Source organism: Electrona antarctica, assembly GCF_951216825.1.
Source record: "Electrona antarctica genome assembly, chromosome: 23".
Taxonomy (NCBI): domain Eukaryota; kingdom Metazoa; phylum Chordata; class Actinopteri; order Myctophiformes; family Myctophidae; genus Electrona; species Electrona antarctica.
Genome location: NC_136804.1, coordinates 14,851,504 through 14,870,305, shown reverse-complemented (window position 1 = coordinate 14,870,305; position 18,802 = coordinate 14,851,504). Strand labels below are relative to the sequence as shown.

The window sequence follows — 18,802 nt, the reverse complement described above, 5'->3', positions numbered from 1 at the left end:
GCCCTCTGGTGCCCTGGCTCCGTGGCTCATCAGTTCCTGTATGGTCATCCAGTTGTCCAGGATCTTCTTGTTGCGTCTCTTCAACATCTTCTTGTGGCTGAGCTCCACGATGTTGATCTCCTTCCTCCCGTCGACGCCGCTTCCCGACCCCTCCCTCATCAGGCAGTCCAGCCGGCTCTTCTGCATGAACTCCCTCCTCTTCCGTTGCTCCCTGGCCCGCGCCAGATGCTGCTTCCTCTCCTCCTTGCTCCAGTACCTCCCCATCTTCATCTCACTCATGGTGTCGTCGTCCGTCGTCATTCCGCCACTCCTCTCCTCCCGGATCCTCAGTGCCCGCTCGCGGAGGATGCGGTCACGTGCCGGCCGGCGCGCCACGTACCGGGTGCCGTCCGAACGGACTTTGACCTTCCACTCCAGGCGGGGCTCCCCGGGTCGGCCGTTTTCGCCGCGGTTCAGTGGGTCTTGGCAGATGCTGATCAGGCTCAGCTGGCTCTGGGAATACTCCAGAGAGTGCTGCTGGAGCAGCTGCTCCATGTAGCTCTGCAATATACAAGAATACATTGTCAGCATAGAATAGAACAACATTGAACAACCCAAAATTGAATGCTTAGTTGTATCTACCTGGAGAGGATTGCAGCCTCCTTGCCCATGGTGGGGAGCGGTGTGATAGGGTGAAGCATAAGGAAGCCCTCTTTGGGAACCTCTGGTCCTTCCTTTCTTCTCACACCTCTCGTCATCTGCAGGCAGGGCTGGGTCTGACTCTGAGGGCGAAGGGTTGCTCTGGTCTGGACTGCTGGAGATGACAGGGCCTGGGTCCGGTCTGTTTTTTTGGCTTTGTATCCCCTGGGGCTTGGTGATTGGGATAGGGCTGGAGGTGGTTGAGGATGAGAAGGAGGCCAGCCTCAGGTTCCTCTGATTCGTAAGGTTGACCCGTCTTTGCAGAGAGTGGTCCGGAGATCTCTCCATACCCAGCGGTGTGGACCGGGCACTGTCCGCCGTGTTGTAGGCACTGGAGCTGTCCTTGTCCCCACGGACTTTGTCGCTGTCTGACCTCTCCGGGTGCTCGTGGATGTCCGCCAGCCTGCCGGCACCTTGAAGCCGCCTGTGCCCTTCTTTTGGGCTCCATCCCGGAGAGCAGGACGAGGGCTGGGGCTTCCCGTCCTCGGGAGTCTGGCGGAGCTGGTGGGCCTGCATGATGCTCTGGCACTCCAGCTCAATGTTGTGAAGCTCCTCGTTTAACATCCTCAGCTCCTGCTCCACCCCAACCCCTCCTCCTCCACCACCTCCGCCGCCTCCCCCTCCCTGCTCCGTCACGCTACACTCTATGCTGTGTCGGATCGAGTACACGCCGCACTCCCCTCCATTTCGGATCTGACACTTAAGCTCCAGGAGCTGCTGGGACGTCGACGTCCTGGAGCTCTGGTGGTGGTCTCGGAGAACCACAGTCCCTCGGCTTCCCTGTCCTTGGCCCTGGGTGTGGGAATGCTCAGCCTTCCATCGATCCCGCAGGCCCTGGGCTGGACTCCTCCTGTGGGGCTTGGCCAGCCGGCGCTCCGGGCTTTCTCCGCTCCGTCCAAACCCACTGTCCTTGTCCTGGGTGTTGGAGGAACAGGTCGCCGTGTCTGTCGTCATGTCGTCTTCTGCTGGATTCTGGATTGAAAACGTGTTGTGTTAGGCTTGACATTCATTTCTTTTCTTCCCCCCTTTTCTCACCAATTTACCAATTTAGTCATTAGGCCACTGAATTCTACCCCACACACATTTCTGTGTGTTGTCCTGTGTTGTGGTCTTTTTGTTGTTTTGTTGTGGTTTTCGTCAGATGGTTGGGATGGCAGAAACGTTGCATCCTTGCTAACTCTGAAAGTCTGAATCCATTCCAACTCTACTGATATACTGTATATAGCAGTAGAGTTAGAATGCATTTAGAGTTAGCGAGGAGGCAAAGTTTCTGTTTCGGCTATATATTTATAGCTATTTTACCTGCTGGTCCCAGGAAGTGAACCGGGAACTTTCTGGCAAAATTGAAGAACACTTCTCAAAGCTTTAGACCGCCACTGCCCCAGCCCCCCCCACCCCCCCCCCCCCCCCCCCCCCCCCCCCCCCCCCCCCCCCCCCCCCCCCCCCCCCTCTCTCTCTCTACTCTCACCTCCTCCTCCTCTCTTCTGTTGGCCTTCTCCTTCCTCCTCTCCTCCATGATCTCCATCTTCAGCTCCTCCAGGAGCGCTCTCTGCTCCTCATCCAGCCACACCTCCTCATCCAGCTGAAAGAAAGAACACAGCACACTGACACCATGCTCTGTGCGTGCGTGCGTGAGTGCGTGAGTGCGTGCGTGCGTGCGTGCGTGCGTGCGTGCGTGCGCCCCAAGCAATCATGCCATGATGCTGTGCAGTCAACATGGAAACGAAAGGCACTTAACAGGCAACTGCTGTTATCTGACAAGACATAGGCTGTCAAATAGTGCCATTATTTATGTGTGCGCGCGTGTGCGCGTGTTTACCTGCATCTCCGGTCTAGTCACAAGCAGTCTGATTCTTCTGATATCCACACTTGACAACAGGCTCACAGCTTTCTCTCTATCTTTGTGCACTTCACAGCCGTTTATCTGGACAGTCAAAGAAGACACACAAACGAGCGTGTTTAATGCACTGTGTGTATAAGGTTTTACTGCATACATTCGGAGAGATGAATCTTCCAGATTCCAGTGGTTCTCAAAGTGGTTCTCACTTTAAACTGGCTGAACACAAATCGTGTATGGGGGTCTCTGACACAACATATTTTCAGATGGTAAGTCTGCTGCAAAATAGATTTTAAATTGGGGGTACTTGACAGAAAGGTTTGACACGCACGTCTTATTACTGTGCATTTTGATTGGATGAGAGTCATTCAAATGAATGTTCCCGGTAACAGCACTCAGACAGCATGTCTATAAGTATCACTTCACCTTATGTACCATATACCTGTAACCTAGCAACGGCCACCATCTGTCATAAACAGCCACATTAACCAGAATCAGTTTGATACTGGCTGGAAATGTATTGTAAATCTACAGTTTTTGAATAGGCCTGGATTATTTTTAGTTATTTATTTTTTACCAAAAACTGATTTGAAACCAGTTTAGTGTTACCCCAAATACAAACGGTTTTCCTACTTACACTCGAGGTCCCCTAGAAGGGTACTGTAGAAAGGGTTTGTGCAGGAATAATCTTTCATAATAATGTTTTGTCAATACTTCATGACGACATCCAATATGATACATAATGAAAACAAAACTGGAATAATCACAGAAATGCACATAGAAGCAAGTGCTATAAACGTGAGATATTGGTGCCCTGTCTCATGTAAATTTAATCAAATACTGTTTCTGGAAAACCACGCCAAACATTTGTTTTTGCCTGAGTGGACCCACTGAACGTTGCTCACAATGTTTGATGTTGCTTTGTCTTTCCTCCTCGCCTGAATCTTTCGATTAACTGTACGTTGCATGCTTATAGATGCCTTAAAGTATAAACACAAATTGTATATTGATTACACATTCTCAACAACAACAGCATACGCACGTATTTGCAGAATGTGTCCGACATTCAGGCATTCCTTTCCGCATTATACATCAACTATTGTGCCGATGATGGTTAATTAAGTATATGCGGAGGTTTCAAGAGTGCGTTGATTACATGGTATATTGATTACGCACACGGATGTTACAGCGTGCATTTCTGTAATGTGCTGGTCAATTTAGTATGAGTACCTGTCATCTTTGCTTTGTCTTAGTAGAACTACAGTAGTGCAAGGGTGAGCAATACGAAACTAAAATGCCATTCTTTGATTTCTCTTTGTTCTAAATCAGGAGTTCCCCAACTTGTTGATCCAACATAACAAAAACAGGGGTTCTATTCTTGGAAATATTATAATGTTAATACATTGTTCTCACATTAACACAAAAAAAGGAAAAAAGTTAATTTTATGATGAGCATTAGTGAGGAGCAATTATGAAAATGAAGTTGGCCTTTTTCTAATGTTTCTGAAATCATTATTACTATTATTTTTTGACATAAAATATTGTAAAGAAATTGCTCCACTGTTTTGGGTAAACACATAATCTGAGACGTGCCCCATCACCCTCTCATCCTCGTTATCCACCTTCCTCTGCTCTCGCTTGCACTCTCTAGCTCTCACTATATATATATTTCTCCTTCCATTTATAAAATAATAACCTGTACAACATTGAAACTATAGTATACCAGGTAAACAATGAACCTTGCTGGTCTCTCTCAGTGCATTCCATGAGAATGGCTTGGTGTGGTACAGGTAGCATGCCACTGATGTTTCTCTCTCTCTCTCTCTCTCTCTCTCTCTCTCTCTCTCTCTGCCCCCCCCCCACATCCAGACATACAATTAACTCCTCCATGACAGGTGGCGTTCATCTTTTCCTCACTAGAGTAATGGGACTGTCAGGAGGAGATAATAGGGCCAGCAGTAACAGTCGAGCCCCCCGACTTCCCCCGCCCAATCACTCACACTATTGGGAAACACTTTGCGACACAGAGGAGCGAAGCTTGTAGGGGAGAGCGGCGGATGGGAAATAATTGTTATGCAGAAAGGTACAGTTTGCAGGGATTTTGTGTGTGCCTAGTTTTTTGGTCGTTAAATTATTATTATAATTCTTTTATTTTATTTTTTATTTTGTTCTAGGACCCACAAATTAAAGATATCATGAATATTGGCATTTTTCTCATTTTATTTTGAATGCCAGTCTGGAACAGAAGCCTGTTTGTGTCTCACCCAATCACAGTCGCAGCAGAAGGTCCCATTATATCCGGGGACAAGTAAAAAAACAAAACAAAACAAAAAAGGCATCTATTGTTAGGTATGTCCATGACCAGGGATATGTTCTAAAAGTGTTTTTATTTATGTATTTAGTTATATTTTTGAGCTGGGGAGCCACTCACAGGTCTGTCTGTCTGTCTGTCTGTCTGTCTGTCTGTCTGTCTGTCTGTCTGTCTGTCTGTCTGTCTGTCTGTCTGTCTGTACGTTTGAGCACAGAATGTGCTCATATGATTGGACATCATTGTGATGAAAGGCACCGCTCATTTTACACAAGTCTGTTTGTGTGAGGTTTAGCGATGATTTGATTGGCTGATCACCCCATAGCGATGATATGATTGGCTGAGCAAAGTATATATTGAGGATAAAAAGTGAGGGCAGAAAATTGAGGACGCCAGTTGTGATTGGCCAGAATGACAATGGAAATTATTTGATTGGCTGAGCACGGAATGTGAGGTTGTATTTGCCTGCAGAGTGGAGACCCCCATCTAAAAAGAGTTTGTGCCAGGGACCCCCATACGAGATTTGTGTTATTAAAAGTCGGTGGGGTCTGCGGTCCGAGGACCACCCACCCTGGCTGGGAGTGTAGAAAAGCGACACGCGTGCCTGGGACAACCCATGTGGACGTGGCGCGACAACCAGAGGAGGGCACCAGCCGCACCGGCCGGCCCCGAGTACCCACCCTTAAGTAACGTTAAGCACAAGTTTTATTCAGAAGAAGGTCGAAATGTAATTACCCACTCACAAAATTGACTGTGTGTAGCCTATAGGATATGCCTATGGTTGAAGGCAGTATGACCCTTTAACCAATTAAACCCTATGACTTTGTAAACTGGACCTGAGACCAAAAATAGTCAATCTGCAAGCTCACAGCATGCAGTGTGTCTATTTTAGGCTATTGTGTGTATGTTTAGGACAATTAATGCACAGATTGAGTCATGAGTGTCCCAAATCTGGTGTGCTTCAAACACACATTATGAGAAGTTACTCTAAAGACAAATTGTGTTAAGGCCAAATTATCACACCTTGTTAATCAGTTTACAGCACAGAGAGAGGGGGGGGGGGGGGGAGCGAGAGGGAGGGAGCATGGGCATACAGGGAATAAGCAATGCTGAGTTTACGTTATACTAGTATTCTTAGACTAGAATATACTTTTAATGTGTGTTGTTTACACACAGACGCACACATGCATTCACGCAAGCACGCACATATTTGTGGATAGGTACTCATGACTCATGACCAATATTTATGACTTCATTACATTTTTAGGAAGGGAAAGGGTACATTATGAAATAACCACCTATGCCCCGTTTCAAATATTAACAGAGCAACTTTTTGACCAAGTGACCAGGAGTAGACTTTGACTCAACTACTGGGGTTGAGTACATTGGCCACTACTGCAAGAGACGCAGAATGAGAGAGCGAGTCCAAATGAAGAGAAATAAATAGACTGAGAGAGAGAGAGAGAGAGAGAGAGAGAGAGAGAGAGAGAGAGAGAGAGAGAGAGAGAGAGAGAGAGAGAGACAGAGACAGAGACAGAGACAGAGACAGAGACAGAGAGAGAGACAGAGAGAGAGACAGAGACAGAGACAGACAGACAGACAGAGAGAGAGGTGTGAGACAGATGGAGAGAGAAGGTGTGAGACAGACGGAAAGAGAGGGAGACAGGACTCAAGAGGTGCTACAGAGTGATGTAGTACCTGCTAACCAGCATTAAGGACTTTAATCTCCCTGCTAAAGTGTGGCGATAAAATATGCATGCTGCCCGCTACACTGAAGACAATGGCCTGGCCGGCCCATAAAATGGCTGCATTACAACTGGCAGTGGCAGAGCTGTGTCTGTGTTAGTTAGCGAGCATGTGTGTGCGTTTCAATGGAAGATAACATATCGGTGATGTGTGTTAGCGGTATTGGATAGCTTTGGATGACCCGCCAAAAATTGAGAAACACTGTTCCATTATTCTTTTCTCATGATTATATCCTAATCCAGCACCCTGACAGCTGATGTGTGTACCCTTTCAATTTTAGAGATAAACATATACTGTATGCATTATCGTGCTCACACCATGTGTGTGTGTGTGTGTGTGTGTGTGTGTGTGTGTGTGTGTGTGTGTGTGTGTGTGTGTGTGTGTGTGTGTGTGTGTGTGTGTGTCAACTTATATATGTGCGTTCATAAGGCGTCCTTGTGTGCACTGCCTTTGTCAACAGAGATAAAAAGCACACACCTGTAGGATGCGATCTCCCTCTTTGATATGTCCGTCTCTCGCTGCTATGCTGTTAGGCTCCACCTAGCAGAACAAAACAAGAACACAAATCAACAGTGGTGACAAAAAAGGAAAAAGTCACCGTATGCACAGTTCCCTTTGTAACCTATATTCATTGTGTCCTTTAGTGCGACAATAGATAAGCTAGCGATGCACAAGACTGAGATTCATCACTGTTGCTGTTTTCCCTGTTAGTGCCAGAGGTGTAGCAGTGCCGGCGGGCAACCCCGCCTCCTCCTTATTATCTGCAAATTGTTGTTGTCTGGCAGAAACCTTGTATGTCCTTATATCTTGTTCAACTTTTGTATGAATGAATGCCTTTATTGCAGACTCAGGGTCCATAGAGAAACATACAAAACACAAAATACAATAATGTATGATTTTGACGTTACTTTAAAGTAGGTTGGGTAGTTGGGTAGTGAAAATAGTCGATCTACAGGCTCACATTGCGTCCTTCCAGGTTTATTACTTCCATCTCCTGAACAGCAACGGCTTTGGACATACAAGGTTTCCACCCGACAGCGACGAGAACCTGTAAGGTTTTCCAGGAATGTGCTTTAATCTTCCCTTTTCTCACTATCCTGTGGTCACAGTGGGTGATGTATTAATTTGGATGTCGTGTTCTTTCTTTAAACCCGGATTTCAAGGGGCCATCAACCTTTCTCGTCGCACAGGGGAAACCAAATCAACCCTCCAATCCAAGCAAGAGTGAGGAAAAGAAGTTATGAGTTATTCAAAGGACGGCTGCGATATGAGACCCACAACAGGCGAGGGGGGTAGGGACGGGGGGCAGGGGGAGCAGGTGGGGGGCTGTGTGTATAGGAAGAAGAAAAAAAAGAAATAATAATATTGCATTTCCAATCACAAGAGCGAGCAGTCAGCCGTTCCAGCGGCAGCTCAAACAGAACGGGGAACCGAGATGAAGGGGAATCGTAGATATGACAGCTTGTGGATTTCATTATTCCATATTCCGTGTTTGTGGGGGTTTATTAAGCTTGGCGATGTGGCCTGTGATGGCGAAGCGCCCGTGCCCGAATTGTGTCAACAACATAGCCATCCGGCAGTGCCATATCGGGGAGCAAATACATGGTAATGGCGACAGAAAAGCCCGAATCCACTCGCTTCTTGTGTTTGCTCTGCTTCATTCATTTGCGGGGATTTCTTTCCTCATCACATGGGTAACGTGCCATGCTGAGGCCCTTTCATCACATAAATGAGCGGAGGGTAAAGTGGAGGGAAAGAGAGAGAGAGATTGTGAGGGAACAGTAGGGAGACCAGTGGCTTGTGGTACCAAGCATGGAACGGAACAGTAGGGAGACCAGTGGCTTGTGGTACCAAAAATGTGACGTGCACGCATGGAACGGAACGGTGCACACGCGTACCCCGTGGTCACTTACATAACAGGTTTACTGGCGGTGAGCGTGCCCCCCTAGATTAACAACGTGTCAATATACCCAAATCAATGTACAATTTACAATTTAGGTATTTAGCAGATGCTCTTAATCCAGAGCGATTTACAGTATAAGCAAGAACAAATACATGGTAATACATCATATACATAAAAATATCATCATGAATCATACATAAGCTAAGAACCTAACAGTGGAATGTCTACATAAAATGCCATCTACAGTAAGTTAGATAAGTTGCACCTTTGCATAAGATCGTCGGGGCTAGGGCAAGTGGTACGGCAAGTGCTACGGGCTAACATGGAGGGTTTACACACTTACTAAACTGCAGAATCACTCCCAATCTTCCGCCGTAGACTGTAAACTTTACAGTCTACGGCGGAAGATTGGGAGTGATTCTGCAGTTCTGACTGCAATGGGAAGTGCATTCCATAGTTTTGGAGCCAGAAGAGAGGAGAAGAGTTTGGGACGTGTGGAGCGTTGTCCCGGCATTTTTTGTGAAGGTACTTCCAGCTTCCCTGCGTTGGCTGATCTGAGCGTGCGGGAGGGTTTGTAGGGTTCGATCAGACTTGCAAGATATGGGGGTGCCATACCTTTGGTTGCTCAATTGGCATCAAATGGCACTACTTTGCATAAGAAGAGGTTTAACTGTTTACCTCAACGTTCTCATACACGGTAAGCAACACAGCAGTATTGTAGTGGTGTTCTGCATGCAACAAGAATGCCTGCATGATGCCTCCAGCCTCCTCCTCCATCAAAGAGATTTGTCCAAAGCAAACGTTTTAGTTTCGCTACTGCAGCGCAGTAAATACGTTGTCTGATTGTTTGAAGTCTACTTTTGTTTTGTGTTTGTGTCCACTCATACACTATACACTACTGTAGGCGCGTGCGCGTGACGTCATTAAAATGCCGTGGTACAGAATTAAAAAAATCACCATTACACCACTGAGGGAGAGGGAAGTACTGTACCCAATAAAATCACCAGTGTTATTTAATGTATCCATTTGTAACTCAGAGAGTGTACCAATGAAACCAAATGGACCATTATGGTTACATTGGTGCACTCTCTGAGTTGTTAATTTTCTGGGTTTTACTGCAGGAAGACACTGTATAGGATAAAACGAGTGAGAGAGGGGCCAAGATACGGAGACTGAGACGTTTGCAGAAGTCACAGTAGATTATGCCGCAGACACGCAGACGCATCTCAATTGAACACAATCAACGTCTCCTATTTTATTTCCTACAACACGTCCCAGAGGGATGCATATCAGCCGCCGCTGGTACGCCAAAACACCGCTGCCTGCCAGCATCCTCAACAAATGCTCCCGTGCGTTTTGTTGTCCCTCCCGTTGATATCAAAAGAGAAAACAAAAACTTACTGGAACTGGGAAAGAAGAGAGTAAGAAGAAAGGAGAGCTAGAGAAAGAGAAACTGTAGCTATACCCAAAGTCATGCAAACATTACCCACATGCATTTTAATGAGGCGAGGATTAGCATTTTGATCCTTTTTATCAGGAGGTGCGGCAGCACACTTGTTCTCACAGGCTGTTGAGATGCGGGATTAACCGCCCTTTATTTATTTTCATACAGTGCTGCATGTTTTTTACCATCTTCTTTTAGAAGAACAAGAGAAACACCAGGGGAAGGGCGGGATGTGCGGCCCACGTGCACATGCAGAAGCACGTGCACGTGCACCTCCACGTTCGATTAAAAAAAAAGTACTTTTGAAATTGACGCAGAAAGAAACGGAACGCACTGTTGTGTCCTTTTAAACGGGACATTGTTTAATTATCGACGACACCCATAATCCTCGCACTGAGCCTTGCCGTCTGTAATTGGATTGAAACAGCACCTGAAGTCAAAGTAATCATATCATCTAATAGACTCACTAATGCTTTGAGCCTCCTCTAGGCATAGGATTTGCCTTTGTGTAATAATGATTTCTCTGTCCATAACCACATATTCACTGTTTTTGGAGAGAGACAGAGAGAGAGAGAGAGAGAAATATGATTCAGGAAACCTTTGAGATTCAAAAGTTGATAATGCTGTTAAAGGGGAATTCCATGCTAGAAGGCTTTCTTACCTTTATTTGTAGTTGTTACGTCCCCACCAAAGAGGTCCAGGTGTTATTTTGTGCAAAAGTGCATTATTGGCTATTTCCCCTAATATAAGCCCTCAATGGGGGTTGGGTTTTGTGCTAATTTGCTTATTTCCATCGAAATAAGTAGTAAAGTGTGCCGCTTGGGATACTATTTACATTATAAATAGAGGATATAAAATATAGATCTTTGAGCGATGGAAATAAGCGAATTAGCACAACGCCCCATTCAATTCAATGCAATTCAATTCATTAAGGGCTTAATAATGCGCTTTTGCACAAAATAACATCTGGACATCTTTGGTGGGGACGTAACAACTACAAATAAAGGTAAGAAAGCCTTCTAGCATGGAATTCTCCTTTAAATAATAGTAATATGTTTTCAATACATTTAATTTGTGGGGTGTTAATCATTTTTTTAGTCCCATTTTTTCATTTCTTTGTTTCCTCTCTCTCTCTCTCTCTCTCGCTCTCTCGCTCTCTCTCTCTCTCTTCTCTCAATATACTGTATATACATATTTAGCATTTCAAAAACATACCGCTTAGACATATGAGTTTCTTCCTACAATAATTCTCAAAGCCTTCCCCAGGTTGCAGTTCATTTCCATCATCCTTTGTGCGACTCACTCCCTCTCTCCAGACACCTCTTTGGTTAGTGTGTTGGGTGTGCATGAGGGGATGATGGGAAAGGAGAATGTGTTTAGTGTGTTGGGTGTGCATGAGGGGATGATGTGTTTAGTGTGTTGGGTGTGCATGAGGGGATGATGTGTTTAGTGTGTTGGGTGTGCATGAGGGGATGATGTGTTTAGTGTGTTGGGTGTGCATGAGGGGATGATGTTTAGTGTGTTGGGTGTGCATGAGGGGATGATGTGTGTGTTGGGTGTGCATGAGGGGATGATGTGTGTGTTGGGTGTGCATGAGGAGATGATGGGAAAGGAGAATGTGTCATTTAACACCCGGCAGGAGACGGGGAAGGGTTGTTAAGTCAAGACTAATTAAAGACCTCAATTAAAACGAGTGGGACGGGAACGAGAAATGAGGAGGCGAGGCGGGGAAGAATCCCATTTCAAACTTGAGTTCCTTCCTAGCCGTGCAGGCAGCTCATTTTCAGTCAATGTTTGACTGAAATAATTCCGTGATAATTCTGTTGGTAGGCTAGGCACTCTGGCATTTGGTTAAAAAAAAGGACGCAGAATACAAATGGGAATTGGCGCTATCTGTTAATTACTTCTTAACAGGGAGGGAATTGATGACAAGGACAGTGGGTTTGATTTTACCGGGTGCATCAAAACTCCCACACATGGATGCAGTCGAGAGCGCTTGATTATGAGTCGATCCAGCATGCACCAGGGAGCGGGGTGGGAGTATTTTGGAGAATAAATGAGATTTCCCTGAGCTGAACATGAAATAAATCCCACTCATTGTCATTGTTCAGTTGTTACTTAAGGTTGTACTGTCACTTCCATTTCCCCCCATCCTCCTCCTTCCCTTCCCTTCCCTTCCATCTCTCCTGAATCAGGTTTAGAAGAATTGGTTAAAGAAAATCTGCTGTCATTCCATTTTCTTGTCTGTCTTTCATTCTTCCTCCCTGCATCCTGTAACTCAGCTATTCCCAACCTGTTGGCCGCCCGGGACATGAGTATATTACGTGGGCTCCCAAATAATTGGACAATCAGTATAATTGTAATGCTAATATAACATTAAAAAATATATATATGTTAAAAAAAAATATTGGGGGATGCTCTTATTCATCACACATCATCATACATCACATCCCGTGCTCAGCCAATCAAATCATCAGTACACACACACACACACACACACACACACACACACACACACACACACACACACACACACACACACACACACACACACACACACACACACACACACACACACACACACACACACACACACACACACACACACACGCACACACGTGACGTGGTATAAGTGATTATAGTGAGGACCATTTACATGAAGATAGGTCACAATCCTGATGAGAACGGGCGAAGTGCTCCTTTAACAAGGTCCCTTAAAGCAGTGGTTCCCAAAGTGGGGTCTGGGGACTCCTATAGGGTCATTCAAAGTCGTACGATTTGTCACACACGTTACCGCAGTGAAATTTGTCCTCCGCATTTGACCCATTAATATACAATACCACAATACAACCCATTAATGCTGAGTGCCAAGCAGGGAGGCATTGGGTCCAATTTTTACAGTCTTTGGTTAGTTTGTTATGACCCGGCCGGGGATCGAACCCCAACCTCCCAGTTTCAGGACGGACACTCTAACCACAAGGCCACTGTCCGTCCTTGAGAGAGTTCCCGGGGTCCCCAGCTAAATGATAGTTACGAACCAAATGGACCATTCTTTCTTTCTTGCTTTAACCTTTATTTATTCAGGGAAGTCAGTTGAGAGCAAGCTCTCTTTTTCAATAACGCCCTGATTACAGTACACATAACATACAATATACTGTAAACACAAATACATTACAGGATAAGAAACAGTTTAGAGTGAACAAGTACAGCTGGATTTCAAATGGATCCTTACAAGTCTTTTAAAACGTTCAAGTGAAATCAAGTTGTTCGGTTTTAAGATTGATTGTAGACAGTTCCACAGGTGAGGTGCATAGTAATGAAAGGCTGTTTTACCCAATTTGGAATTCACAATGGGGATTTCTAACATACAGTAAGGTAGTTTTGGGAGCGGGTGTGATGTTGGCCAGTTTTGGGATGTAATAGGCTGCTAAGATATGTATACAGGCATTTTTTAAGTAAGGCTTTGTAGATAAAAACAGTGCAGTGTTGTTCTCGTCTCTTAGCCAATGAAGGCCAACCAACCTTGAAGCGTTGTTTCGATAGAAGAATGCTAGTTTTGGTTTAAGTTTAGTGATGAGTTGTGAAATGTGGGTTTTAAATGATAGTTTGTCGTCTAACCAGAAGCCCAGATATTTATAGATTGAGACTCTTTCAATAGGAGTTCCTTCACTAGTTGTTATGTTAAGGTTTGTTTGAGTGGCATTTGGTTTTCTAGAGAAGACAATGAATTTTGTTTTTCCAGGGTTTAAAAGCAGATTGGTGAGGGCCTGTTGAATTTTGTGGAAATCTGTTTGTAGGTTTTGAAAAGCTAGATCAACTGAGGGGGATGACTGAATAGATGACGGTGTCGTCCGCGTAAAGATTGATTGATTGATTGATTGATTGAAATATGTATTAACAGTTTGCAGAATTACAGTACATTTCAAGCACAAACTCAATACAAAGACTGTTAACTGTGAGTGGACGACCCAATTAAGCATTACACTTGTTTACAAGAGGGTCCACCTTGTTCAATTCATCAAAACATTTAGAGACGTACAAATAGTCAAAGAACAGAACAGGAATTCATCATAAGGGAGGTAAAAAGGGGTGGGCGGTGGGATTCAGATTTTACGGAGGCCAGATGTACTGCACTATTTGTAACTCCACTGCTAAAATCATTTATAAAAAGTGTGAATAGAATCTGGGCTAGGATCGAACCTTGAGGGACCCCTTGCTGATATTTAAAAACTTTGAAGTGTAGCCGTCAGCTATAACCGCTTGCGATCTTGCGAAAGATAGCTTTTAAACCAGTTGCAAGACTTCTGATCAAGGCCAATAGCCTTCAACCTTTTTAAAAGTAGATCATGGTCTACACTATCAAATGCCTTAGAAAGGTCAATAAATAATGCAACACAGTCCTGTTTTTTGTCCAGGGCATGCACAAGGTCATTTACCACCTTAGTGGCAGCTGACGCAGTACTGTGTCCTTGTCTAAAACCTGATTGGTGACAGTTTAAGATGTTATTTCGGGATAAAAAGGATTTTAGTTGGGTATTGATCAGTTGCTCTAAAATCCCATAAAATTATGGGTCTGTATCTCAGAGAGTGTACAAATGGAACCAAATGGACCCTTATGGGTCTGTAACTCATAGAGTGTACAAATGGAACCAAATAGACCCGTTAGGGTCGATTTGGTTCCATTTGTACACTCTCAGAGTTAAATTAACTTTGATTTTACGATATACATTGGGGTCCCAGAGATAGAAATGCCATTAAATGGGGGACCGTAGCCTAATTCAGGTCAAACCGGGGCCCTTGAAATGAAAATGGTTGAAAATCACTGCTAGAGCCGTAAAGCTCTTCTCTTATGGGGGTCCTTGGCATGCATATATTTTCAAATGGGGGGGGCCTGCAGGCTAATGAGTAACATTTTGGGGGTCCTTAATTGACATGAAAGAGTTTGAGAACCACTGCCTTAATTGACATGAAAGAGTTTGAGAACCAATGCCTTAAAGGTCACGCGGGGTGTCCTTACCTGACTGACGTAGATGGCTGGTTCGTCCTCATCGTCCGTTCTGTAGCACAGCGTCAAGCCCAGCTTCTCCTTGTTGCTCTGGCGACACAGCTCCACTTCCTGTGACACGCACGCGCACACACACACATACACACACACACACACACACACACACACAAAGTTAAGGCATTGAAGTTCAACCCACCACAATCCTGGCTTTCTTGGAAAATACAATATTTCTGTGTGGGATGATTTTGAGGATGGCTAATGAATAGACATCAAAGATGAGGAAAGACCTCTGATCAATTGAAACGTCTCGCTGCTCCTGCAGTTCTAATGAATACTAAAAAAATAACTGATTTGTGATCAGTTTGAATGGTTCAAAGCTATGAGGACCTACATATATGCTGTGGATTCAGGCAAAACCCCTCATATCATCTCATCTCTCTCTGTCTCTCTCTCGCTCTGTCTCTCTCTCTCTGTCTCTCTCTCTCTCTCTCTCTCTCACACACCCATCTGTCACTCAAAAATGCACGCACGCACGCACGCACGCACGCACGCACGCACGCACGCACGCACGCACGCACCGCACCGCACGCACGCACGCACGCACGCACGCACGCACGCACGCACGCACGCACGCACGCACGCACGCACGCACGCACGCTCGCTCTCTCTTTCATGAAAAATGAATGGCTCTTCTGGGGTGATGTCCCATGGGCCCGTCACATGTTCTACCTGTTCACCCCTTCAGTCAGAGCCAGCAAGGAACCGAAATTCACTCACACGCACGAACGCACGCACAAACGCACGCACGCACGCAGGCAGGCACGCACGCACGCACGCACAGACCACTATATTTTTAATTGAAGGTTCATTTTTATGATAGTCAAGTCTCTGCTGGATCTAATTTGCTTAATGTCTTAATATATGCAAATAAAACACGCACACACACACACACACACACACACACACACACACACACACACACACACACACACACACACACACACACACACACACACACACACACACACACACACACACACACACACACACACTTTATCAAAGCCTGTCATATGAAAACAGAGCCCAGCGTGCGTTAGTTCATTCCTGTATGAGGGGTGGGGGGGAGTTGGGTCGGCCTTTGATGACCTCATGCGATGGCATTTCCCAAACTGCCCCCCTCCCCACTCCCCCTCACCCCCATTCCTGTTTCTCTTACAGAGAATAATATTCACCAGAAACTGCACTTTGATCCCCCACCATGTGTTAAAAAGGTAATCATGTCACGATAAACGGCCTAATCTTTATCAACACAACGCTTTGCCAAAATTAATTTCACAGCCCTGTGATGTTGTGTACATGGTGGGGGTGTCTCAGCGGGAGATGGAGAGAGCGCCTGTGGGCGGGGGTGAGGGAGTAATTTTGGAAGGAGGTGGATTTGCGTCTATCGGGGGGCCGGGGTTTGGGGCAGGCTGGGGGGGGATAGCGACACCGACACAGGGGAAGTAATTCATCTTTCTGCCATTTAACACTGCCCCCCCCCCCCCCCTGCAGAGACAGACTTGACCTTCAATAAAAGACCTGGTGTTGTTCGCAGATGCGTAACGCGATGCAACACTCGGTGTTACGCACGCTTGTTGATTTGTACCGTCCCTGACAGGTGGAGTTAGTGGAGAGATCAGGCAGGGTGTCACCACACACTGAGCTCCCCCGCTAGTTGGTGGGTCACTCTTCTACCGACACTAAACACCATGACACATCACTTCTGCAAACACTAGTGGTTCCCAGCCTGTAGGCCCACTGGTGGGCTATGAGGGTATTGCAAGTGGGCCCCCAAATAATTGGCAAAAAAAAACAAAGATATTGAAACAAAAAGTTTACAAATAAATGCGTAGACCTTTTTCACAGCCGCTATTGTGACTTAAAGCGCAAATAACATGCATTTTAAAACTGTTTTTAATATTTAATATCATATTGTCTATGTCCCTCAAACTTAATTCTAATGTTTGAGCCTCAATCACCACTCTGATATAACCAGTCCTTGTCTTTTCTTTCTGGACTTTGAAAGCAGTTTTAGCTGCAGTACCACAATGTCCTGAGGTGGCGGGGGTGCTGATATGCAGATTATTTAATATTTTAGTCATTATAATACTGATGCTAGATAAAACCAGGCTTGTTTCCATTCCATGCCAGCTTGGAAAATCAACAATGGCGGACATTGTAAACAAAGTGGAAATGCAAATTTGGAACTGAAGACTGAAGAAGAGGTGGAATTATACAAAGTAGGGTGACATTGATGACATCACGATGAGGCCAAAATCAGTCGAGCTGTTCCTGAGAGCAATTTCCATTAAAGCACCCATATGATATGAAAGCCTGATTGTTCAAAATTGGTTATTTGTGGGGATAGAAAACACATATGGGAGCCCCAAAAACACAAAATAAATAGAAAAAGTTGAATTGTATGTTATAGGTCCTTTAAACAGTAGGGTATAAACACATGTAGGCCTTATGATAGTATCAGTGATAATTGCGGCTATGTTCCATTTCCGTCATGGTGCTGCTATTGTGTAGGCGATATCTATATCTGTGTTTATCCTACTATTATATGGGAAACAAAGTGTTGTTTCTCTTTCAAGCACAGGCACCAAGGGTCTGTAGCCTACACATTTTTGAAGGAAAATAAACCATTTGCTTAGAGACTTTCTTCTTCTTCTTTTTGCAATAAACCCAGGCTGTGAAAGTGTGGCTTCGTCAACCGACAATTGTGGTGTATAACTAATCTTAAGAAAGTACGTTTTTGAACTGTTAATCATGTTGGCTTTCAAATGGTAGAATATTCTGTATTTGCGCTCCAATACTAATGAATTAAATTATTTCCCATAAAGGAATGTTCCTAGCCATCAAGCAATGTCATGCATGTCAGATTATTTTTTCTTTTAGATCACGGACATCTTATTCAGAACACACCGTTTCATCTCAACATGCCAACCCCCATGTGGTGATAAAACGGTGGCAAATGTGAGCGTGGAAATAGACAATTCCACGTAACAATGGCTTGAGCTGACAAGCAAGCGTATCAAAAGACTCCAGTGACAGTACAGTCAAATCCTCTGTGTCAATATAAATCTGTGTGTTAAAGGACCCTTACGGGGCCATTTGTGTAGAAAGCAGAGCTCACACTGTCTATCGGAGAAAGCGTCCCTGAGACTGTCAGCATAACTCTGCGAGAGGAGAGCCATTCGCGACTGAGTTAGACACGCATGGACAGGCAGAGAGGTAAGTGAGATCTGATGTGTGTGCGTGCGTGTGCGCATAGTGCAGTGCTGATTTTGTTCATATGCCATTGCTGCTGTCACGCACGCACGCACGCACGCACGCACGCACGCACGCACGCACGCACGCACGCACGCACGCACGCACGCACGCACGCACGCACGCACACACACACACACACACACACACACACACACACACACACACACACACACACACACACACACACACACACACACACACACACACACACACACACACACACACACACACACACACACACACACACACACACACACACACACACACACACACACACACATCTCAGAGGCCAGGCCACAGCTGGCAACAGAGGAATCCTAATGACCCACAATGCAGTTCACTGAACCAGGACGTGCCTATTAAGCAGTGGACCAGTGACACTGAAGCACATGTCACCTATCAGCAACACCTAGCCTCACCTCACACCTAGCCTCAACTCACTGTCTGCCAGCTTAACAAGCACTCTGCACTGTAGCAATGCTATCTATATATAGGCCTAATCGACCTTCAACCTTTTCACCCAAACTCTTGTTTTATAACGCTTGTAAGACATCACTTACAGCAGC

General features: G+C 45.3%; 2 protein-coding genes across 2 annotated transcripts in view; both read right to left on the bottom strand.

Moving 5' to 3' along the window:
• LOC306916298 (PDZ domain-containing RING finger protein 4-like) overlaps positions 1-18,160 on the bottom strand; it is a gene marked incomplete at both ends in the record, with an annotated part of 18,596 nt that extends 436 nt beyond the window's left edge. The window contains 7 exons of the mRNA XM_079494132.1: positions 3-540; positions 622-1,650; positions 2,498-2,602; positions 7,047-7,109; positions 14,934-15,032; positions 16,278-16,390; positions 18,100-18,160. Of these exons, the coding sequence (XP_079350258.1) occupies positions 3-540; positions 622-1,650; positions 2,498-2,602; positions 7,047-7,109; positions 14,934-15,032; positions 16,278-16,390; positions 18,100-18,160 (2,008 nt within the window). The remainder of the gene's footprint in view (positions 1-2; positions 541-621; positions 1,651-2,497; positions 2,603-7,046; positions 7,110-14,933; positions 15,033-16,277; positions 16,391-18,099) is intronic.
• LOC306916227 (PDZ domain-containing RING finger protein 4-like) overlaps positions 1-18,802 on the bottom strand; it is a gene marked incomplete at both ends in the record, with an annotated part of 69,027 nt that overhangs the window by 16,549 nt on the left and 33,676 nt on the right. The gene's annotated exons all lie outside the window — the stretch shown is intronic.